Source organism: Ictalurus furcatus, chromosome 5 (genome assembly GCF_023375685.1).
Source record: "Ictalurus furcatus strain D&B chromosome 5, Billie_1.0, whole genome shotgun sequence".
In the NCBI taxonomy this organism is placed as follows: Eukaryota; Metazoa; Chordata; class Actinopteri; order Siluriformes; family Ictaluridae; genus Ictalurus; species Ictalurus furcatus.
Genome location: NC_071259.1, coordinates 6,225,581 through 6,251,216, shown reverse-complemented (window position 1 = coordinate 6,251,216; position 25,636 = coordinate 6,225,581). Strand labels below are relative to the sequence as shown.

The 25,636-nt window shown below is 40.1% G+C and overlaps 1 protein-coding gene and 1 long non-coding RNA gene across 7 annotated transcripts; one reads left to right on the top strand and one right to left on the bottom strand.

Moving 5' to 3' along the window:
* Positions 1-257: 257 nt before the first annotated feature.
* Positions 258-21,577, bottom strand: kdm5c (lysine (K)-specific demethylase 5C). Of its 6 annotated transcripts, none has more exons than XM_053624469.1 (28): positions 21,430-21,577; positions 17,630-17,780; positions 17,210-17,287; positions 16,335-16,457; positions 15,822-15,992; positions 15,067-15,201; positions 13,458-13,514; positions 12,621-12,741; positions 11,606-11,850; positions 11,264-11,422; positions 10,934-11,053; positions 10,640-10,798; positions 10,174-10,355; positions 9,726-9,888; positions 9,361-9,480; positions 8,953-9,147; positions 8,633-8,814; positions 8,413-8,537; positions 5,884-6,116; positions 5,275-5,657; positions 4,994-5,132; positions 4,225-4,407; positions 3,894-4,016; positions 2,872-3,639; positions 2,552-2,600; positions 2,255-2,454; positions 1,882-2,046; positions 258-1,326 (listed from the first exon to the last, which is right to left on the bottom strand). In XM_053624469.1, exons 2-28 carry the CDS (start codon positions 17,774-17,776, stop codon positions 1,318-1,320), a joined length of 4,734 nt encoding a protein of 1,577 aa, XP_053480444.1. In that variant the 5' UTR covers positions 17,777-17,780; positions 21,430-21,577; the 3' UTR covers positions 258-1,317. The 6 variants fall into 6 exon arrangements, with proteins under 6 accessions (XP_053480444.1, XP_053480441.1, XP_053480442.1 ...); XM_053624466.1 differs by lacking the exon at positions 21,430-21,577 and adding an exon at positions 20,920-21,394; XM_053624467.1 differs by lacking the exon at positions 21,430-21,577 and adding an exon at positions 20,920-21,393 and having other exon boundaries at positions 4,225-4,404.
* A 1,977-nt stretch (positions 21,578-23,554) lies between these two features.
* Positions 23,555-25,079, top strand: LOC128607537 (uncharacterized). Its single transcript, XR_008385898.1, has 3 exons — positions 23,555-24,337; positions 24,425-24,559; positions 24,753-25,079. It is a non-coding gene; the product is annotated as an uncharacterized LOC128607537 (long non-coding RNA).
* The last annotated feature ends 557 nt before the right edge of the window (positions 25,080-25,636 follow it).

The window sequence follows — 25,636 nt, the reverse complement described above, 5'->3', positions numbered from 1 at the left end:
AAGATATAATTAAATAGTTACAAAAATGTGAGGGGTGTACTCACTTTTGTGAGATACTGTATAAATCCCTTCCTCCTGAAGACTTCCCCATGTCAGAAAAGGGACTGCTGCAAGTTCGAATGGAGTTACAGAAAACGAATCAACATCTGAATGAAGAATTTGACAGTGCTGTAGTATAAATATGTTAAATGTACATGCCAGGATTTTGCTGAGAGAGAGTGTAAGAGTGAGTGAGAACACATCCACAGCCTCATAAAACAATTCTAAACTTTTATTCTCTAACAAAAGTGAAAAGAAACAAAGGCAACATTGAAATGAAAGTTTATACACAAACTCACAAGTTGCTTGTCTGCAATACCAAGAATAATAATAATAATAATAATAATAATAATAATAATAAACAACAATGTATTTATTAGAACCCAGGACAAAACAAAAAGGAAAAAAGTGAGTTACAGTGAAGTGTTTGTACAGTTCCTTGGACGTCAGGATGAGAGCAAGAGACAGGAGAGGAAAAAAAGAGCAACAGAACAGTAAACAAAATCAAATGTGGAAAAGGGAAAAGTAAGCCGTTTCAAATTAAAGGTCAGTAGACAGAAGAAGGGTAAATGTACAGTGACCTATTTTGGGAAAGTAGCACCAAAACTCAAATGCCGGTTTTTTCCCTCCCCTTCCCAAAATTTTTATTAGTTCATTCAAAACGGAGTCTCTCAACAGCGTCAACAAAACACGAGACTCGGTACATAAAAAATACAAGTCATTTTCATGGCATCTGGGCCACATTTCCGTTTCTAATGTCCAGCTCTACCGAACCATCGTGTGTGTGTGTGTGTGTGTGTGTGTGTGTGTGTGTGTGTGTGTGGCTGAACTATATCACATTATGTTGAAGAGCAAGTTGGCATTTGGGGAGTTCAGCACTGTGTGCTACACTTTAATGGTACAGACAGACTGACAGCAGTGTGAGTTTTCAGTAATGGCCAGTGTAAAGCAGCAGAAGGTCGCTGTGAACAGATCGGCACACGACACAACAGTGGAGGAACAAGAAGTCTGAGTGAAAGAGGACAGACATGACGCTAATGCCATCCAGAAACAAGAAGGGAGTGCAGCGCCAACAACAGGCACCAACGAGAGGGAGTGAGTATGTGCAAATAGGGAAAAAAGAAGAAAGGAGCAGTGTGTGAGCTTATTAAGTAGAACCTCCGTGAAATCTCCTCTACTGTCTGGGTGCGGTTTTTTGGGCCCAGAATGATTTTAGAGTCGGTACTCTGTGGGTCACTTTCTCTGCCATTTTCTCCTTCACGCGTTTCCAACAAAACATCACAAAACCTGATATATGAGAGAGAGAGAGAGAGAGAGAGAGAGAGAGAGAGAGAGAGAGAGAGAAAGACATTAGATAAAATAATTGAAAACTTTATTAATAACCTAAAATATTTTGTGCTGAAATATTAATAAGTGCATAATTTTAAGATCACACAGGGAACATATTGCTTCCTTACGTTTTCTTTTTCTTTAATCACTAGCATAAACTTTAATAATTCCTTTATTTAAACCCCTCCAGCACCACTGACCATACACACCACTGGACTCCTATTTAATTTAAATGCTCGCTACATCGAGTATAGAGGGCATAAAGGTACAGTGAAGACTAAAAATGTCCTTGTTGTAAATTACTTTTTTTTTTTTTTTTTAAACTCCATCATCCACACCAAGCAAAAAAACAAAATAAAAAACAAAAACCATCAAGTAAAGGGCCATTTGACCATGAAGTCTTAAAAACGTTATGACATACTTGTTATGCGTCAAACGTTCAAATATGTACATTTTCCCCGTTTACATACACAAATATTATTAGAAACCGATAACTATTTAAAAGAGCCATGCCTCTTCTTGTTGCTGTACAGACGTGTGGTTAACAGCTCGTGTCTTCTTCGACTCTGAGGCCTCTCTGGACTTTGCACCTCCTTCAGATCTCTGACTTTTCCTCTTCCTCTTGGACTCCTTTGTCCTGCTGCCGCGACCTGAGCGATTCTGCTCCTGCAACTCGATCTGACAGGGAAAGTTTGTAGAAAAAAAAAAGCCAGTTAAACCACGCCAAAAAGCAAAGAGCTCCACACTAACGCAAATCACATGCAGTGTAACCATTAATCTGCTTGAGCCTTAATTTCTGCGGATTTGATTAAAACCTAATACAAACTCAACCAGTGAATAGAAAAGATCATCTGTTCATGCTTCCTTATGCTTTCGATTCTCTCACCTGTATAAGCGTGTGCAGAGTCTGGCGTGTTGGCTTAGATGCTGCTTGCAGAAGTCGGTAGATGGTGTGCGTCTGATCAAGAGTAACCTCCAGCAGGTCACCTTCTAGCTGCAGCTCCTCTAAATGAGCTCTGGTTGAAGTGGACAATTCGATGACTGGCCCTTTAAGATACGGAATCAATGGCACCAGAGACTCCACCCCTTAAAAGAGAGAATATAGGGTTCAGAAATTTAAATAAATGCTGAGCTGCAAATGTTTTAAATTATTTGCCATTTTTAATTTTCCATAAGTACTAACCTGTTACATTTTCAACGTCTGGCTTCTTAATGCCATTTTCACAGCCAGACTGTGGAAGAATAACCAGTTTTCACAAAAAAAATGACCATGTGGACAGTATAAGAATTTATTCATGATATGGTTTGTGTACAGTATGTGTAAGTATATGAAAATTCTGCATTGGAATGATGTTCTCTATCCAGACAAGCTCTTGGAGCTAAATTAAGTCCTCCACATATATCTATTACTGTTCCACACATGGTGGTATTTACTGGAATATTTATCTGAGAAAATGTGTAGCGTGCAAATGTTTTTTTAAGCAAAAGCTAGACATTCCACACCTGTACTCCATTAGCAGCTTTCTCTCTGTTGCTTTTCGCCATGTCACTCTCCTCAGTCAGATCAATCACGCCCTCCTCCGGCTCCTCAGAGTCCGACAGCACAATCACCTCCTCCGAATTCCCTTTCTTTTCATCCGCCTGCTCGTCCTTCTCCCTGCTCTGTGTTTCTTTCAGTTCCTGAAGCCTCTGCAGTGCCCCTTGCAGCTCAGGAGAATCCAGGGCTTGTTTGGCTCTGCCCTGCCAGTTAATCGCTCTCTCTGTGAGACACTGCAGGGCCTCACCCTCTGGCAGTCGCACAGGCAGCTTCTGTAACGCCACTAACAACGCTAGAATGATTTCTAGCCGTGGACGCCGTGTTCTCTGGCACCGTGGGCACAGGAAGCGCGTGTCCCAGTCCCACCAACAAAGTGGGTTTACAAGTGGCACATCAGTAGGGCCCAGTACAGAAGGGAAGGGCACACAACCTCCATGGAACCAGTCTCTGCACAGATGGCAGCGGTGGAACAGAGGGTGGGGTTGGCCACCGCACACACACACAGACTGGCTGAATGTGTGGGAGTGGGTGGAGCCTCCATTCTGTTGTGAGCCGTTTTCTGAGGACACAGGCGTGTCTGTATCCATTGATTCACTCAGCCTCTGCTCTTGTTTGATGTGCACAGCCTGTGCCTCCTTGGGTATGTTCTCCAGGCCGGGCTTGGCCAGGTTCAGCTGTCGCATACGTAGCAGAGCCTCTTTCTCATGCTGTTCTCCCTCCTTGAATGCCATTACCTGGACAAGTTCCAACGTACAGTAAATATTAAACGACATTAAGGTAAGTATATGCATTGGACAAATATGTCTTGATAAAACACAACAGACATATCAAATTTACAGGCTTATTTGGACACCACTTGTTTCACACAGGTAGACAGCTATCTGATTTGATCCCTGGAGAGACACTCAAACGTTTTATAGCAGACCTCACCGTGAGGTTCAACCCAGTTTAAATTAGGCTTAGGTGCATGCTGTGTGCTCTAACTCACAATGGCTCCTGGGTCTCGGAGGTCCTGAGCAGTGAGCCCCAACACGTCAACATCAGAGTCTGCTTCTGAGCTCAGAGAGTCTTCCTCCCTCTTCTTCCTCTTCTCCACACATGGACATAACACCTACACAGAGCGAGAGATAGACCACCACATGCACCTTTCGCAGCTCCTAAATAACACTAATCTAGATTCTTAACGGAGTCAGAGACCAGCCTATGCTTCTTGAGTAGTAATCTAGGAGAAATGTGGATTTCCTCATTGAGAAACAGCACCATTCCCCCCATCCTTCCATTCTGCATCCTAACGGTTATCAGAGCTAGCAAGCCCTTACCTCCAGCAGGCTGTGCTGACTATTCTTCTTCAGGAAGGTCTTGCTGGCCTTTTCCCTCCAGGAGTGAGCACTGGCCACCTGCAGCTCGAGCTGCCGCAGCTCCTCCATCCTCACAGGAAGGTCACGGCCAATTGCCACCAGACCCTCCAGGTCATCCAGACATGGGTAGTGCTCTCCATTCTGCTGTGAGATATAGGACACAGAAAGGAGATGTAGAGGGAGAGAAACGCACTGGGTAAGATTTTAAAGGCTTTACAGGATTTTAAGAAATTGGATAAAAAATTAGCTAGATTTTAGCTTTTTTGTTTATAATATTTTGAAATTTTAATGTTGGAAAATAGGCAATAAGAGGACTAGGCTTTTGTCACATATCAATAAACGTGACAGTTTCTTGATGATTATTTTTAGTCATTTTCAAATATAGATACGGACTGCCCTAGCGCATTCCTTGAACGCATAGTGTAGACCTACATGTATACTATGACACCGCCTGTGAGGTCTTAATATTGTAAGACCCACTAGCTTGAGCCGTATTAAACGTCAAAAGGTTAGTGAACAATAACATCTACGGGATCTGTTATCTCAAAGCCATTTTGCAAGGCAATATTAAATGGTAGTCTTATAGACTACAGTGTGAAATAGCTGGCAAATGCAAATTGCCCATTTAAATGTCATTTTAAACCATCAATGTCTCAAAGACGAATTAAGAAAACAACATGCTGATCAATAATCGATATTTTATGACATCCCTAAATAAAACCACTCTTGCCTGGATCTCCTCTAGGTCTGTGACCCAGGCACGGGCTCGACTCAGGCAGGCCTGGAGGGCCAAGATGTTGGGCAACTGCACGGGGATCAGCTGGGCTTCATTCACTATGGCCTCCAATGTGGAGAGAGGATGCTTCTGTCTGCTCAGATAAAGATCGGGAAAAGGTGTTAAAAGCAAAAGAGAGCATACCAAATTACTGAGTGACAGAGATATGCAATTAAAGGTTAGGAAACTTGGATTCAGTATGGGTATGCGTGGATGTGTGTGCAACCCTGTTTTACCGGTCTTCGAGGCAGATCTGGGCCTTCTCTTCCCAACGCTCTGCAATGGTCAGGAGCTCCTGCAGCTCTGCCATGGCGGTCTCGACGCTGACACTCTGCAACACGTTGCAGCCGGCCTCCATCAAATTTCTCAGAACGGCCAGAGTCACCACTCCACCCCCAGGCCCAATTGTCCTGCGCACCTGCTCCAGCCAGCGTCTCTGTTCCTGCAGGCCAGACAGGAGCCCGCAGGCTGGGGCTACAGCCGGCAGTGCAGACCCCTCCTCTAACAGAGCCTGCACATCCTCTTCTGAGGGAGCGGAGGACTGTTTCCACTCACCAGCACTGCTGCTCACTATGGCCTGGGCACGTGACTCAAACTCCTCCACCTTCTGTAGCACAACCTGAGAGAGTCGAGGGTGGAGGTATGAATGTGTGGGTTCTCTTATGTTGACTTCCTTCTGATCAGAAGAAATGTTGGACTTTTGCTACGATTAATAGTTCTATATTTCTTGAATTTACCACTGGTGCCAGCATATCAGTGACAAACCTTAAGTACAATAGTTGAAACAGAGGCTTTAAAGCACATACACATGTTTAGTGTTTGGGTAAAATACTCCTCTAACACACCTGCACCTCCCCCAGCTGCTCCATTACACAAGGAAGGTTTTGCATGGTGTCCACCAGAGTCCGGAGCTCCTCGAGACTCATCTTACTGCCTTGGTTGCCATTAATAAGCTCTGTGCTCCTGCTCTGGCACCTCTGCATATCATCCAATACAACCGTGAGCCGTTGTAGCAGCTCGTTGTCTGGAAATTTACGTTCTGCCGCCTCCTCCTTCAGTGCCACCAGATTTTTAATGTCTTCAAGGGTGGAAAAAGAAAGACTGGGAGTTCAAAAGGCATTGAAAACGTTACAGAGAAATTATATGTACATATGTTATGCACAGTGGGGCTTGAAAGTTTGTGAACTCTTTAGAATTTTCTGTACTTCTGCATAAATAGGACATTACATTTTCACTCAAGTCCTAAAAGTAGATAAAGAGAACCCAATTAAACAAATGAGACCAAAATATTATACTTGGCCATTTATTTATTTATTGTGGAAATTGATCCAATGTTACATATCTGTGAGTGGCAAAAGTATGTGACCCTTTGCTTTCAGTATCTGGTGGGACCCCCTTGTGCAGCAATAACTGCAACTAAACATTTCCAGTAACTGTCGATCAGTCCTGCACATCGGCTCGGAGGAATTTTAGCCCGTTACTCAGTACGGAACAGCTTCAACTCTGGGATGTTAGTAGGTTTCCTCACATTAACTGCTTGCTTCATGTCTTTCCACAACATTTCTGTTGGATTAAGGTCAGGACTTTGACTTAGCCATTCCAAAACATTAACTTTGCTCTTCTTTAACGATTCTTTAGTAGAACGACTTGTGTGCTTAGGGTCGTTGTCTTGCTGCATTACCCACTCTCTTGAGATTCGGTTCATGGATAGACGTCTTGATATTTTCCTTTATACTTTGCTGGTATAATTCAATGATGGCAAGCCGTCTAGGCCCAGATGTAGCAAAACAGGATACCCAACCAATGATACTACCACCACATTTCACAGAATGTTGGAATGCAGTGTTTTCCTTTCGCCAAACATGACACCGCTCATTTAAACCAAAAATTCTATTTTGGTCTCATCCGTCCACAAAACATTTTTCCAATAACTTTCTGGCTTGTCCACGTGATCTTTAGCAAACTGTAGATGGGCAGCAATGTTCTTTCTGGAGAGCAGTGGCTTTCTCCTTGCAACCCTGCCATGCTCATCACTGTTGTTCAGTGTTCTCCTGATGGTGGACTCATGAACATTAGCCAATGTGAGCGAGGCCTTTAGTTGCTTAGACTTGGACTATTACACGTCTTGCTCTTGGAGTGATCTTTGTTGGTCAACCACTCCTAGGGAGGATAACAATGGTCTTAAATTTCCTACATTTGTACACAATCTGTCTGATTGTGGATTGTTGGAGTCCAAACTCTTTAGAGATATATTTTTATGAGTTTTGTAACCTTTTCCAGCCCAGCAAGCATCAACAACTCTCTTTTTGAGCAGCTCAGAAATCTCCTTTGTTCATGTAATGATACACTTCCACAAATGTGTTTTGAAGCTTAGACACTGATAGATCCCTGTTCTTTAAATAAAACAGGGCACCAACTCCACCGGAGTGTCATCCCATTGATTGAAAAACACCTGACACTAATTTCACCTTCAAATTACCTGCTAATCCTAGAGGTTCACATACTTTTACCACTCACAGATATGTAATATTGGATCATTTTCCCCAATAAATAAATTAACCAACTACAATATTTATCTCATTTGTTTAATTGGGTTCTCTTTGTCTACTTTTAGGACTTGTGTGAAAACATGATGTTTTATGTCATATTTATGCAGATATATAGAAATGTCTAAACTTTCAAGCACTACTGTGCAAAAGCTGTATTTGTCTGGTGCATTAAAACACCAAATCTACCCATAGGCATGTTTAACTGTCTATGTAGTATTTAATAGAGCAACTCAATGTGAATCAGAATAAAAGGAGCGGTCACACTTGAATTTCAGCATGCGAAATTTCTTCGGAGATCGCTGTGAATATGGGCGGCAACCTCTTATGACATCACGCACCAAGGCGTTGGGATTTTTAAAAATAATTTTACAAATATTGTGCGTGTTAAAATATACCATCTGAGGTCACGTCATGACGTGTCGATCTTCTATTGGATACACACAGTCACGTGATACAAATTTGCAGGTCACCAAACTTGACCTTTGGAACGCAGTCAAATGCGAAACTTCTTCACATGAATCTTGCGTTTCCGGTCTCCAGCATTCGCACGCATATGAACAGAAGTCAATGGGAATTTCGCTCGCTGGATGTATAGTGTGACCGCCCCTTACTACTGCTACATGGATTTCTTCCTGTGACTTGTGCGTGATGTGAAAAAAAGGTGCGGTTGATTTAAAGTGATGAAACATGCAATGAAATTATGATGTTCTAAATAATTTTGATACCTTTTTGAAATATTGAGCAAAATAAATTATTATAGCCAATGTTAAAAGTCAGAATTTAGTTGGACTTTTATTACTAATACAACCCAAGTTTCAAGCTAACCTATTTTGTTGCCCTCCTCCTGCTCAAGTGCTTCTTTCACTCTGTTAGCCCAAGAGTCAAAGGACTCGGCCCGAACCTTCAACCGGTACAACATGGCCAATAGCTCATCCAGAGTGTAGCGATACCTGTGAAGAAGGCAGGAGAGTGAAATTCAATTTATGTCTGCCATATGACTACAAATCAGTGTCCGACGTGAAGAAGAAGCAGCCGACGTGTGTACCTGAGGTAGAGTTTGTCTGTGGGGCAGGAGCAGAGGTCTTGTGTGTGGTAGAGGCAGACAAGGCTCTCAGAGCAATTGGTGCAAGCCAGGGCAGACAGGAAGCAGGTAGTCTTACACTTATCACACTGCCTCTCATCGTCAGGCAACAACTCAAATGCCTCCCGCTCTGCCTCCGTTATACCCTGTGAGCGCATCTTAGCATTACTCATCGAGAAGTGAGCTTACTGGCAGTACATAGATTAGGTACAGCTATACTACAACGGTATTGTTTTAGACTATTAGATTATTGTCTGTAGATCTCTCCTCTCTCTCTGACTCACCTTCTCCAGCAGGGCCTTGCGGAGTTTCCTCTCCTCTTGGACAATAATGAACATTTCTCTGTGCGTGGCTGCAGCCATGTTCAGGTCCAGCTTCTCCGGGCAGGCGGCCATTTTGCAGGTGAGCTCCTCATGCGAGAACACGCAGTAGCGTCTGAGGACTCTGTAATGCTCAATGCATGACCGCCCTAAGGGCAGCTAATGGAGAGAGGGAAAAAGAGAGAAATAATGAAAACCACATCAACTTTCCACGTAACAGTTAAACATTCATGTTGATAGTACATATGCTGTTGAAGCTGTATTAAGGAAACCTTTAATCAATATTTTTTTTTTTTTTAAAAAAACAACTCATCTGAGACTCAGGTTTATGAGATTAAAAAAATATCCGTAGATTTTTTTTTTTGGACTTACCCAATCTGCAGTGCAGAAGTTGACGGCTTCAGCAAAATTATATCCCTGATTGAAGCCACTGTGATAGGCTCGAGGGAAAGTGATTACAAACTCTCCAGCACACTGATTCGTACGCACAACCTGCCAATCACAGAGAGCCCGATTACAAAACTTAAACGATCTCTGTTTACACGTTATATGAAAACTGAAACAAATGTATATCCATGCATGGGGCACCATTTAGTGTCAGTTTTGACAAAACAATAAACAGTGAGCGCAACACGTTTGCCAAGTATTAAATCGCCTCGTTTGCGTCACGAGACTGGTGTTGAGAAAGCTTAACACAGAAATCTACACAAATATTGAGCCTGGTGTGTGTTACTGACCGGCACTCCATGGCCCATGAGTATATTAGGGTTCATGATTGTGACGAGTTGATGAAGCAGATCTGGCTGGAACTCAAAGAGTTCAGGAGTGAGCTTCTTCATCACTTCCTCCAGCTTTTCTGCTGCTACTGCAGGAACACCATACCATGTTTTGGGCTCCCCCCTGAATTAGAAATGATTTTATTGCAGTCATTTTTCCATCTATTTCCTCAGGACCTCCTTTTTTAGTAATGAATGTACTGTATGTTTAATGGCATCTTGAACATGCCTTAAACTTAAACAATGTATGTAACCTTAAATGTTGGGAGATAGAACACGAAGTGTTCTCAGAAAGCAGTAGCATATTATGCACATCAGGCAGAAATGCACATTTCATTTACATTTTGTAACAGAAGCAACAAACAGAATAAGATAAAAGTATCTAGCGTGGCTAATGTGAAATCATTACCAGTGTAAGTAGTTGATGGAGTAACTCCAGTGGTCCTCGATGTGCCAGCAGAAGGCAGAAAAAACCATGCCCACATACAGCCACGGTACCTTCATGCCTGAGATGTCGGCATTGATATGGCACAACACTGACTGCTCCAACACTGGCATCACATTCAGGTTCCAGCCACTGCGTGCATACGCCTGAAAGGGAACAAATGTTTACTGTAATATAGTTTCACTGCTGTGTACAAATAAAGAGAGGCTCATGTGTAACATACACTGTTGCAAAGCATCATTTGAATGTGAAACAAACAGGAACTAAAATAGTAACACACACACACACACACACACACACACACACACACACAGAGCGAGAGAGAGAAGGAACAAGAGAAAATGAGAGGAAAAGAGAAAGAATAACAGTCATGAAGAACAAAGAAGAGTGAAGCAAGATTAACTATTTGGAGAGGGTAAACGATGCAAACCTCCTCTTCTTCGGTTAAATGTCTCTTGCCATTGTTGACAGGGAAACCGCTCCCAAACTCTTTGGAGTGAATGTCTGCACCGTATTCGACGGTCACATCCTCTTCAATACTACTGACCAATCGCCAAAACTCCTTCTCAACCAGCTCTGTTGGGACCATCTAAAACAATAACCACACATGCACGATTTTTTATGGAGCTTAACAGTCACCTCTAAGGCCTTGATGTTTTCCCAATTCAAATGGCCCCTTTTATTCCCACCCCTAATTTGTTTGCATTCACACAAAAGCACTCACATGGACAGGCATGTTGAAGTAATCGGCCTTGAACGTGTCGGCCATCTCACCGAAACTCTGTAACGTGTATTCTCGTGTAGCCTGTTCGAAACCAAATGCTTCTGCAGGTTTCTTGCACTCCTACAAATATTAAAGTCCCGTTTAAATTGATAAAAGCAGAATGCTGATTGTGCGTAAAAACAAAACTTTGATGACGATAACCCACTCCTGTACATTTTAGCACAGCACTTCATACATCATATTTCTCTAATCTGATACAACATCAGTTTTTTGCTGCAACGTGCCGTGTTAAATGTAACCTGGCCATTTTTGTTTTAGGTGTCACCTCACCTCTGCTACACATTTGGGACAGCGCCAGTTGCCCTTGGGAGGGTCTGTGAGGGGAGGCAGGAGACAGAAAGTGTGGTAATTATCATCGCAACCATCACATAGCAGCAGCTTCTCGTCCTCGTCCCCGCGGCCACACATGCGGCACACAAACGAGTCCACCTGGGAAAACAAACCGTTCTGGTTTAGAGAACATGTGCAAATACGTTGGACTTTGAATCGTGGTTGAATGTAAAGAGTGCAACATGCTCCCAGACAGGTTCTCAACTTGCTAAACTGAGCAGCAATTTACATAAAGATGCCCCCCACCACCTTCCTGTTACACACAGGAACATGCAAACTTACAAACTGTGAGCTGCTGTGGTTGCGTCTCAGCCTCATCGTCATCTTGGTGCAGGGTTCATCTTTAATAGGATCTTTCACGTCTACTGCACGGCCCTCGTCCTCTTCCTTTTTCTTCACTTCATCTTTAACGATGAGGTTTGGGGGCGGCGGGGGGATGTCCGGTTCTGACTTTGTGATTAACATCTCTCCAGGTTCTTCTTTAATACTGCTGTTGTCCTTAACTATTACAGTCTGGGGGAGTTCATCTGAGAGAAAGAGAGGAGTGAGTTATGCATGTTGAGTGCTCTGTTGTAGTAGTGTAGTGATGTGCTGGTATAAACAAGATACAAGTTGGCAAACTGGTTAATACTATATACAATATTAATATTTTTCAGATAATATAACTGAAAATAAAATCCTGTAGCAGACCTGCCAACCCCAAAGAAGAATAATCAGGCCCAAGAAGGGGAATATATATTATAAATATATTTTAAATATATTTACTGTGACAGAAAGCAAGTGCGCTGTATCAAAGAATCTTTCTAGCTGGAAAGTCAAATCAATCAAGAACACTGGCCAAAAAATTACTAATAAGATGTGTGGAAGTGGACGGAGCAAACATCTGTTCAAAACATCTGTGCAACTGTCAGTTTTTCCAGATTCATATGCTGACAGGCTTATTTGTTGGGGGTTGCAAAATTCATGAAGCTTAGCAGATCTGATGTACATTTACAGTATTTGGCAAGCACCCTTATCCAAAGTGACTTACATTTATCACATTTATACAACCGAGTAGTCGGGGGTTAAAGGCCTTGCTCAAGGTCCCAAGAGCATCAGTTTAGTGGTGCTGGGATTTTAACTCCTGACCTTCCTTAACCACTGAGCTACCACTGCCCACAGTGCTACCACTGCCCACAGTGCCATAGAGTCTTAAGATTCTAACCTCAGCTATACAGATATATGCCTTTGCCAAACAAAGTTTCAAATATAATCTCCCACTCCAACTCTGATAGTGTTTATTGTGCCTCGCATTTACCTTTCTTCCTAGCCTTGTCTCGAGCCACCAGGCCGAGTCCCATCATTTTGGGTCCGGCGCCATAGATCTGCAGCTTCTTCAGCTCTGGGTTCTTCTCTATGTCCTCCTCGGTGGGCTCCGGCTGAAGACAAGCCGTTAAAACGTTAAATTAGCAACCGAAGAGACAAATTCACATATTCAGACGAACACTGGATCTGGGTCAGTCTGATTTCTGTTAATATCTACTCCTAACCTGGAGATAAATGTTAAATGGCCCTGGCTTTTCTGTCTAATACTGAAACACTGTTCATGCCACTGATGTATCCGTTTATGTATCTACATGTAATCTGTTAGTCTGTCATCAGTACAAAAACAAAACAAGCTGTACACTGACTACAATACATAGGAAGTTTGCAGTCATACAAATCAGAGAGGGTGAACGCAGGAAAAGCAGCAGCCAAGCTAAAGGAGTAAAAGCGTTAGAGACTAGCAGAAATCCCACAGGTGAGACTGATAGCAGTAAGCAATCTAAAACAGGGGACTCAAGAGGAACACCACCATCCACGAGGAAGACACAAACAAGCCAGCAATGTTACAGAAATGGCAAGAAGAGCACAATATGGTTTTTTTTAGTGCTAATTTTTAGTGAGATTGCTTTCCAGCTTATTCACGGCAAAGATTAGCAGCACACACATAGGCTTAGGTGAGCCAGCACAGTTTGTGCAAAACTGCACAAGAACTGCACGTCAGCAGGGGCGAGACATGAGAAAGTGTGCGGGAGAAAGAAAGGCGTTAATGAGTTTAAGTGGAAAGGAAGAGAATAAAGCAGAGAGGAGGAGAGCCAGCAAGAGGCAGTACCGAGGAGCTGTGTTGAGAGCCAGTGGTAAGAGGGTGGAGAGTCGGATCCTCTGGACCCTGCATGGGGAGACAACAACCGTAACAAAACAGACTCCAGAGACAAAAAGGGGGCGACAGGAAAACAAAACATCAATGAATTGACAGTACGGGCAGGAAGAAACAAGGACAGGGTATGTGTGTGTGTGTGTGCGTGCGCGTGCGCATTTGTGTGTTGGGCTTTTTGTGGCCACTTCATACACCTAGCGTTTTCGTTTTAATACATTTCATGCAACGAATATATACACTGATCCTCCGTAAAATATTACACAGACCAACCCCAAAATTTTACTTTAACAGCATTATTTGCGTTTTGTATTAATGCACGTCTCCAACTGGTTGAATAATTGAAAATAAATTCAGCTTAATTTAAAATTCAAGTAAGTAATTGTGAGATTATGTCCAAAGATTACTTTTATATAAAATGTCAATCCAGCTAATGAGGAGGCGTAAAAACAAAAGCCAGTGTAATTGTGTAAACATAAAGGCATGTCATGAAATGCAGCTTTAACAATGCGTGAAGATGAAAATGGCAACAAGACCTACTATTAACATATTGAATTGCTCAGGATGAGGAATTTAGGGCAGTGCTAAATGGAAAAGCTTCAGGCATGAAAGGAGACAAACAGGGAAGTATAAAATATTTTAAAAGTGTGTAGGGCAAAAAGCATGAGGAATAAGAATAATGCGTTCAGGAAAAAGCAACAGAAGCAGCAAGATATGTTTTTCAACCCAGGGTGCACAGCATGCTGGAGCGCTTATCCTGCCTGCGGATTAGCCAGAAACACAGAAGAACCAGAGAGAAGTAATATTGTGTAATATTTACATGCATTGCATCTAGGCTTTTCAAATTTTCTGCTTATTTAACTCATTCCCTCACATTTGCGTGAGCGAGTGGATCCAATTAAAGGCTGGCTTTAATGTTGGGACATATTCAAGGTTAAGAATTGGTTTACACGATAGTTAAAAGCAATTATTATCGAAGCATAGTTTTAATGTGCATCTACATTATGCTAAGGAATCTACTGTACACTGCTATAAAGTTGAAAACATGCTGACATTTTTTAAATCCAATGTGGCTGTATGATTAGCAAAAAAAAAAAAAAAAAAAAAAAAATGCAGTTATACAGGTTTGCATCTGGTTCACACCACAACACACATCAAGATGCTAATTTTGGCTAGTCACGTTATTGCAGGCATGATGGTGATCAAGAAGCTACAATCCCCAGAACGCAATGGGCATGGCACAATTCCTTAATGTTTATTTACATGGGGCATTTCCCTCTCCTGCCATTTTGTACCAAATTGATTGTGCAGACCAACACGTATACGTACAGTATATGAGCCTTGCTAACACGGATTGCCTTGATATCAGGGGAACTTCCTGACAATAGTGTAACATTTTCAATTTAAAACATATAAAGAAACATCTCTGTGAGAAAAAAGATCCCAGAAACTTCTAATCCAGAAAGGGAGGGGGGGGGGGGCAGCAGCACTGGCTCCCTATGTGACTGATCTCAAAAATATGAGCAAATAACGCTTATCTGTACAACCCACCAGACACAATGCTCACCTCAGGTTGCAGGCGGTTGGCTCGTCGTCCATAACTGCTGGTCTTGGAAGGCTGCACCGACTGGCGAAGGGGGATGGAGTGGGGCTTGTACTCCTTATCCACGTCGTCACTTTCATATGGCCTGGGCTTACATGGCTGCACACATGTATACACATTTGTCTTATACAGAGATGAACTGTGTTTTTAAATTCCAATTGCATTAGTCACAGTAATAGTATTACACTAATGTTTCCATAATAAACAGACAAGAGAGAACACTTCATCATGCTTTGGTAACTTGCCAAAATGAAACAAGGTAAATAGTTGAGAGGTGGAACAAATCATAAACTGATGATCGAACCCACCGGACAAGTACAAAGCTCCATTGTCTCATGTATTGTTGCCTGGAAACTTAACTGACTGGTTGTTAATGTGATAACACGGTGAGCTAGTGCGCTAGTTAACGGCATTAATACAAAACAATCATTATAATCTGCTACAATTTGTTTTTAATGTAGCATGTCCTGTTTGCACTCCTTACAAAAAAGTCAAGCAAGTTAAAACTGCTTCTCTGGCAGACAGCTGCCAAAAAATAAAGAAATAAAAATCCTATTATCACGGACACAAAATCTGCTTGTCCCAGGAGCCATGCTATCGATTTGTCAACCCCTGCAGTCAAATCTTGACATTTAATTTCTTCAGCTAGCAGATGAACAAAACCAACTGAAAACAAAAGGCAGGTTTAAAAATACAAACAGCGCAGCAGAAACGTGTACCGGTAAGCTAGCACCAGAGTGGAACATCTCAAAAGGATAGACGATCCTCTCGTAGTGCGACCGCAGCAGGGAGCCAATATTTTTGCCCGGTGGGTAGCCGAGCTTCTGGGCCACTCGAGCCCATCGCCTCTCCTTACTGACCGTCTCGAAGCCCCCTTCTTCTGTGACAATCTGTGAAATGAAAGACAATTAGATTACAGTCACACCCCAAAGGATCTACAAAGTTAAGGTCAAAGTCCATCACAGATCAGTTTCCTCAATTGTTGTTAGAAAGGACTTTTAAATTATTCACAGCCTTCATGCAATGTCTGCTGTTTTTAGGACCAGTACGAATGACACAGCAACGACACATTTCTTATCCTAGTGAAAGGAAGTGGAATGTGAGCGCATTTCGTGAATAAGTAAATAAAAAAACCAATAATAACAAAAAAGAGATTCAGTGCACAACGATTTAGGAAACAGAATTGACAAGTAGCTTATTTGTGGTGATATTTTCTGATGTCCATACCATACCTTGGACAAGCTGAACAGATCGAGAATGCGTCGCTCTATGTTGGGGATTTTGAGTGAAGACCCCTGGATCTCCCAGAATTTGGCTATTCGGTCCAGATAATTCAGCTTCACTCTCGTCTCAGCCTGAGGCAAAACGCAAAAATAAAAAGTTGACGTTGTGCACACTACATGCTCTTCTGTTCCTCAAACAGATTACACACAGAGCAATTCAAAAGAACAATGTGTTTAAGAAGAAACCCTTTTCACATACAGCATGCATTAGAAACAATTCTAATGCTCCCAGCATTTAAAGTCCAATTACACAATATCAACAAAAGTTTGTGGACACCTGACCATCATATTCATATGTGCTTGTTTAACATTCCATTTCAGATTTAGTCCCCCTTCACTGTAATAACCTCCATTCTTCTGGGAAGGCTTTCCACTAGATTTTGGGACGTGGCTGTGGGGAGTTGTGCTCATTCATCCACAAGAGCATTACTGAGGTCAGGCACTGAGGTCTGGGGTGCAGTCAGCGTTCCAGTTCATCCCAGAGGTGTTCAATGGGAGGTGTTGAGCTTTGTGCAGGACACTCGAGTTCTTCCACTCCACCCTTGGCAAACCATGTCTTCATGGAGCTCGCTTTGTTCACAGAGGTATTGTCATGCTGGAACATGTTTGTGCTTCTTGGTTCCAGTGAACGGAAACTGTAACACTACAGCATACAAAGACATCCTACACAACTGCGTGCTTCCAAATTCATGGTCTGTGCAAGAATCACACATGAATGCAACAATCAGGTGTCCAGATTTTTAGCCATATAGTGTATGTAGGTGGTGCCAAATGTGTGTTATACAACTTAAATAAATAAATAAAAAAGTTCTACAAGCACACACCTCTAGTTCATTTAGTCTCTGGATACGGGGTGTAAAACGGAAATTGTCCACCTCCACAGCAAAAGGTGGCTGCCAGTCCTGCGAATAAAGAAACTTAATGAACAGATGAATTTACTGTCCCAAAAAAAACAAAAACAATCAAACAAAAACGCACAAAGGCCATATTTTTTGGGTTGGCGGAAGCACACCAAGACTAGAAACCTGAAAACTGTATAGACATTTTGAGAACACGATGTGATTGTCAAATTTGCATAAACCCGACTGGCTTCTCTGTAACAGGACAAATTTTAAAAAACAAGCAGAGGAACCGTATATACTGAAACCTGAAAGAAGAAATGAAACTGCACTAGAGGGGTCACTAGTCGTGTTTTGTACGTTCCTGTCAGTATAAAAATTTCACCAAGAGAGGTTAAGGCTTACTGGTGGAGGACGAATCTTGCATATTCCAGACTTCTCTGCGATTGGACGGATCTTGGCAATGTACCCGAGTGGATCAGCAAACTCCTCCCACGAAGGCTCGAACACGGGACACTCTGGAGGCGGAATAAACTCATCCCCAGCCTCCATTGCCCTGAAAGAAATTTCAGAGGTTAGGTTTGAAGGCATACATAAAGCACTTATAAACATTAATATCAGCAGCCATGCAGGCTTTAATATCTCACTGATAGCTAATCCTTTCTTTATATGCTATGCACTGCTGTCAATAAACATGCTGAATAAGCTAATTGGCTACTGAAGATGTAAAAACATCCTTTGTGCATAGTTACTAAATGGTATTACATTCGTTAATAGACAATTTATTCACACTTCACAGAGCAGGAAAAGACTTACTAAGGCTCTGCCTAAACCTAAGTGTCACTGCAGTAAAATTAATGGGTATAATAAGCTAAAATCAGCTGTAAATACCTAAATCAAATGGAAAAACGTGTCCTTTGGAAAGCACAAAATCAACCAAGTTAAAAACTCTACTTTACTGGTACAGTGCCATTATTTTCTTTAGTGCTGATCATGTCTTATTATGTGAAATGTTTAATACAATGCACCTATGCTAACAATGCTTTCTAACATGTTCGTCAAAAAAAAATGCTCAATTGTGTACAGCTTTGGAGTGTTGCTCCTAAACAATAGGATTTATGAACATATGGCCAGTGGTGAGAATGAATTTGGGCTGCACATTATAAATCAAAGGGACTAAAACACAGTAGTGTGGTTTCTACAAAGGCAGCGTGTACTTATATTGGGTTTAGTATGTGTAATTCTATGTTTTTCACATTTCCTCTCAGATCAACATGGTAATTGTTCACAAATTCTTCTTATGCCTTATCAAAACGTGAGATAAAATTGTGAAGCCTTTACTGTGTTCCAGTCAGTAAATCAGGTCAGCTGCAGAAGTTACTAGGCTTCTAGCACACTAAAGAGTCATCAAATACATATCCTGTTCAACATTTCCTCTTGTTTTCTGAACTTAAAAACAACAGCGAACAAGAAGACATTGACTAAACAAATATGGGCAAAATATATACACACACACAACACTGATTATGGGCTCTAACAAGAGCTTATAAGGAGACATGATGCATGAAAACTATATAATTTTGCTGTGTTTGAGATACACAACAACAAAAATGTCTGCAGGACATTACATCATTCAGTCGTCCGGTGTTTGTGAAACAATGATATGACAATGAAAGTAATTCTTGACATCTTGGCAAAGTTCAAGTGTAAACAAATCTATAATTTAGTTGCATATCATGCTGTTGTTCTAATGCTGGCTGGATTCAACTCATCACCTGTAATCTTAAATTAATCAAATATTACTCAGCTCCAAGTATTTTGAATTTCACTAAGCAGCGTCTGGCTTCATTACTATCTCAAAAACAGCATATGGGATGATTATTATAATTACTATAAGTATAAATATTCAACAAGCTAGTCTTGTTGATAGTTGTGGTAACAACCCACAATCTAACACATTAAGTTGAACTTAAAATATGTTAAAATGGCAAGAACTTGAAATATTAAGATAAGAAGTTACAATTATTTTTTAAAGTAATTATAATATAATTATTATTATAATAGTTTTTTAAAACCCACATCAATACTTTATACATGTCTTTTGATAATTTATTGTATAACAAATGTGCTGTTTAACTGTATATTACAGTGTTTATAATTTCTGGTTGTATTATTATTGTTTTATGCCTAATAACATCTGGCAAAGGAACTACCAATGAAAATTAGCCCTCGGGCTAACTTGGGTACATTTTACATTTATGAATGTTGATTAATGTACACTGTCCCCTTTTTGAAGTAAAGAAATAAAAAGCAATATACTATGAGACATGTAGTTAAAATAAAGAGATAGTCAAAATTGAGATAAGGTCAAAAAAATGATATGCTAAGGTAATATATATGTTGAATGAACAAGATATTAAGTTAAAATAACGATGTACCATGATGAAAAATGAGATACCAAGTAAAAATAAGAAGATTCAAGCGTGAACTAATGAGTTATGTCAAAATAACGAGATATTAAGTTAAAATATTGGTATGCTATGTTTACATAACGAGATACTAGAGTGAAATAAGCTATTTATGTCGAAATAAAATATTAAGTTAAAATAATGATGCATTATAATGAAATAACGAGATGCTGACGTGAAATAACGAGATATTAAGTTAAAATACAGATTTAGTAGCTTGAATGAGACATTAAGTAAGAATAAAAGGTACACTATATTGAAAAAACGAGATAGAGTCGAAATTACGAGATAACACGTCGAAATAAGATAGGCGCTTGAAATAACTTATTACGTCGAAATAACGAGACATTAAGTTAAAATACTGGTATGCTATGTTTACATAACGAGATATTACGTCGAAATAATGACATGGCACTTGACATTTTCCCCCACATCCTGAGTTTCATGGCTTCCGGAATCTAAGCCTCAGAGCTGCATCACAAGTTACACAAGCGCCGCTAATCAAAACAAATTCGTGATGTTAGCTTAGCTAGCGTTAGCTCGGCTCACAGCTTACATGGACTGTTCTGTGCGGATATTTGGAATAGTTATACTGTCATAAACTTGTGACCAAAAAAAAGTCAAACCGTGTTCGTTAACACCCTTAAAAGCACCAGTTATCTAACTAAACTAGCTATCTGCTGCTGATTAGACTTCACTCGCAGGTCAAATATGAGCTGAATGAGATGAAGGCAGTCATTAGCCGCTCTGGCTAGCTATCAAAACATTAGCATGTTAGAAAACACCAGGCTTCAAGCACCCTGGATAAGAGCTTAATGATGTGACCAAAAACAGAAAACATCAAAACAAAACAAAAAAAAATCAAACATGTTCAAGAAAGATAGTCAAGTCATGTTAAATTACGGATATTTACTGCTGTTCGTGTACCAGTGTACACGATATGTATTTACTTGGCTAGTGTATATTTGTTTAGGAGTCACTTAATTCACGCACACAGCTGAGTGTAAATTAAACCCAACATAGTGAAACAGTTAGGTAAACTATTAATCTAGCAAATGTCTATTGTTTGTATGAAAATAACCAGATATTAAAATCATAAAAGAAAACGGTGTGTTTTCCAGACTAGATGATGTGCAAGGCCATTGTTAAGACCTGATTACAAAGCTAGAGCTAACGAGCAAACTTAAGGTTAGATTGTTGAAACATTTGTTGGCCACATGATCTTACATTCCGCCACTTGGTGTGTGCGTACTTCTTCAAATACGCTCTGCTTCTGCTGAATATTGAACCAAGGCTAGAGAGGAGAAAAAGTCCTGTCTGTGTGAATGCCTCGGCTGATCACAGGCTCTATTGTTCGCCAGTGGGTCACTCTCTCTGGGTGGCTGCACCTCTGCGGCCTGCGCTCTCTCTCAGCCCATCCCAGCGCTCCGACACTCCGCGACTCTCAGGACCGAATTCTCGGTGAACACTTCTTATCCCTTTCTCGCAAAACCCCCCCCAAAAGTCTAAACTAAATGTTGGCACTTTTTATTACTTGACCTGAAACGTAAACAGGCACAAAGACGTCTTACTAGTGACCAGTTTCTCCAACTATCCCCCGTTCGTCCTGTCCAAGCTAAACGCCATTTTGGTTTTCATCACGACCTAAGCACAACCCTCAACATCCATGCTTGGCGTTGACTGGATACCGCCGTGCCTTCCTTCCACGCGCGAGTTACACATAGTCCTTTAACTTACCCCTTAAAACGTGATGAATTAACCGGGACGGTCTCTTTTGTGATAATATAAGTGTGCACGAGGATGTGGGGCTGGAAACACACTGAGCTTTTAACGATATCGAATAAGACGTAGGCTAAAGTTCATCAAACATCGCAGGTAGACCTACGGAGGTGACGCGGAGTATTACTAACAAGGATTTCACACGCTCGTCTTTGAGAAAGTAGTTCCGGAAATTAGCGTTTGCGCAGACGACCAGCATTGGCATACTTCTATAGTACACAAGTACACAAGTAATCATTATTTCTCTATACTACACATCAAGATATCATTATTTCCTGTATACTACACACCATTCTTTGTAGTAGTATGCGACAATTATCAAATCATGTGCTATACTACTTTATTATATAGCTTTCTGTATATATGTATGTATTTTTTTTTTCCATTTAATAAATGTATTATTTATATAGCTTTATTTGGCCATAATCAGTTGCATACATAGATTATTTTATCTCCTCTAACATGCATTAAACTGTGACATCCAGTTAAAATCTAAAGATTATTTTAAGGAAAACTAACTATTGTAAATTAATACAAAGACAGATGCATTATTATTTAATCCAAATTCAAGTACTGGCTACATTCGTGCAGTTGTGGACGAGCTTGTTTTTGTTTATTTTTTTTCCTGTCACCAAATATATTATTCTGTGGTTTGCATAATAATAATAATAATAATAATAATAATAATAATAATAATAATGCAAGGAAGAGCTTCAGCTTTATTCTGCTATACAAGTACAATACTGGCCAAAATTACTTGCATAAATATAGCTTGTTCTTTTTCTTTTTCCTTTTTAATCTTGTGTAAACGTGTTAATCTGTGATTGCCTGTTAAAAATCTAAAGAGCATTTTAAGAACAGCTGGAGGAAAAATACCAGCATTAGGCTAAATGTATTTCTCAACCATGTACAGAAACACATTTATTTACTCAAAGTTAAGATGATCGATAAATATGTAACTGAACACAAAGGCAGGTGTATTATTATTATTATTATTATTATTATTATTATTATTTATTAGACTATTTCTCATCTGCGGATAAACTGGAAGAGATCGGAGTTTCTGCTTCCCCTGCGGTCCATCCTGCAGAAATTCAGCTGCGGAGTTTAAAGAACAATTCTTTAGTAAGCAGATTTTAAATGCATCTTTTAATGCATGTATGCAATGCATACCTGTACGACTACGATGTAGCGCCATCTCTCCGGTGTATTAGCGCGGGGGGCGTGGTCACTCGTGCCACCCGGAAGTTCAGCGAACCAATAGGGGTCGTTGAGACTTTACGCATGCGCATTGCAGAAATCATCTTTGGCGACGCCATCGTCTACGTGTGAGTTCATGAGTAGCGTTTTCTCAGACTTTATGCAGCTAAAAACCTTTTCAAGTTAAAACAAAATAAATAACTAAAAAATCCGCATTAAGCAGAAATTTATTTCTTGGAACTTTTCATTCCTTAACTTTTCACTCAGAGAAACCAAATCATTAAAAATGAATGCTATGAACATTTTGCACTATATTAACACAACATTTGCAGTTTTACTTAAATGGAAGTTAGATTCATTCATTGAGTTTAAGAATAAAAATTTACATCTCAACTGAGCAGACAGGATTATAATACCTAAATATAGAACTACAACAATGTTGATAGTATCTGAGGCTGATATTACTGTACTGGAAAGTACTTTAAAATTTACAGTAAACAACTGTATTTACAGTACTATAGTACTGAAGTACTATAATATCCTATATAGTATAAAATAACACAATCCAGTACATTTACTCATTTGGTGGATGCTTCTTCTTCTTCTTTCTTCTTAATGCAATTTCAACATGCACATGTGTGTATATTGTTTTTTCCCCCTACTTATTCTTCTTTGCACTATTTGTAATTTATGTTTTTGTGTTCTACTTATGTCCTGTTTAAAATATGTTTCTGGGAGGATTCGCAGAGTAAAGAATTTCATTGTACTCTGTAACAGACCATTTCCTTTACATATAGTGCCACCCATTAATATTAGCACCCTTAGTAAATATGAGCAAAGAAGGCTGCTCATACACAAAGTATACCATAATTTAAACCTCAAAAGCATTTGAAGGGAATGACTTAAAGTCACACAACCAACGGAAGTGTCCTCCTGGCCTTCAATAAAGAAAGTTATAAACAGAGCACATCTAATTGTCAGCCAAAAAGTGAAAAGTGCAGATGCAGTTAATTTCACAGTGCTCCATCTCTGTTCATCCCACATAATAAAGGCTCTAACTCAAGGATTTTCAAAGACAACTGGCGAGTATGCTGTAAAGGAATATGCCACCTACTGTTTTGGGCTTCTTCTTAACAGCACCACCCTACAAGAAGCACTTAACCTCTTTCAGGATACGTCTATGTTGTTCATGTCAGCAAACAATTCCAATGGGGTTATGGCAGCAAAAAACACACTGGACCAAAAAATTCTGAAGTCCAAGCCTACTACTATAGATGAAACACTTCCACCATATGTAGAAGACATGGAGAGGAGCAGCAACATCAAGACTATATGTGTCAAATCTCCCTTCACACATTTATTTAGTGGTGTTGTAGAGAAGACCAGGTGTACACAGACAGAGAGTGGCAAAAAGAATTAATTCTACTGCCCAGGGATCATTAATGTCCTCATGAGCAACTACATGGGCATTTTCCCCCTTTGGAGTGGCATATTGCTTGGGGACCTGAGCAGATTCTGACCTGAGCTATGGGCCAAGAGATCCCTATCTCAAAGACCAGCAAAGCATCGTTCAAAGTATTTTGATCCACCAGAAGCAGTGCCCCAACCAAAAAGACACAAGAAAAAGCAAACATCTGAGGATCATTCAGAGGACACATCAGCCCAGGTATTATGCAGTTCTCAATTTTCATAAAGCTTTTGTTCACATTAATTCATACCACCTTTTATATTATATTCAAATATCCCATTGCAGATCCAAGCTCTGTGGTCTAAGAAAGCATGTGAGATAGTCATTGCCGTCACACAGTCAAAGGACAAAAAAAGGTCTTATATCCTGCATCATTCAGAGCTGAAAACACTCCAGCCACATAAATGGCTGGTGGGGGAGGTAAGAAAAAATTATTCATACCTTTGGGAAATGCTTTGCTCTTATGACAATTGAAAAATAATCTGTGAACATAGAGGAATATATTAACTTATGTAAAGATGCCAATGTTAAGCCATTGTTGAGTATATTGAATCAATGTTAATGAAATACTGCATGAGGTAACTATAATTTATTTTTTATCTTTTGTTCTTAGACAATCCAATGCTATTTTCAAGTGGTGGTGAGTAACAGAGACCAGGGACACAGGATTTTTATACTAGATCATTTTGATGACTACGAAGGAATGATAAGTTTCCTGAATGTCAACGGGAATCATTGGATATTTTTGTGAATACATTTTATAGTCCTTTTTTTAATATACATGAGACACTGTTATATTACTCTATTCTGTAGAGGATGTTCATAATTTTGTTGGCTTGAAAAATCATATTGAATAAATGTTCAGATGAGCCAAGTCTATTCAAACACCAACCAACCAAATTAAATTATAAACTATCCCGTACAAGGCCATATGCTTTGTGTCTACACCACCCACAAGAGTCTGGAGTAGTTGAATGAATGAATGAATTCATTCATTCATTCATTAATCCATCCATCCATCCATAATTTTAACTTTCAGGCCAGACTTTTTCAAACCAACCTCAAAGTTTTTCTAGTTTCATCTATTTTTTATCTTGCACAGTATCTCCATGCAGCATCCAGCCAGGTGTTTGTGGTAGACCCAGCAGGACATGATGAAGAAGCAAAATCCATGCATGCAGCCACTAGATTTCAGTAACATTTTTTGCTTGTTATATATTGTGCTTACAAAGATGGGTTACAAATTAAAAAAAAAAAAAGCATGAATGCTTAGCCCCTAGTGTGAAGAGGCCCACTTCTTTTTGGTGTGTTTTCTTGTCATGGGGTATTGAATGGTGAATGATATGCTGTGTTCTTTTCTATCACCGGATCTTTAGTAAATTAAACAAAAAATTAGACTTTGGACCAAACTGTTTGTCAGTGCTCTCCAGTATCATCTTGAAAATGTAAACATTTTGAAATATATTTTGAAAAAATTATGTTCTATCCCTCCTGTTG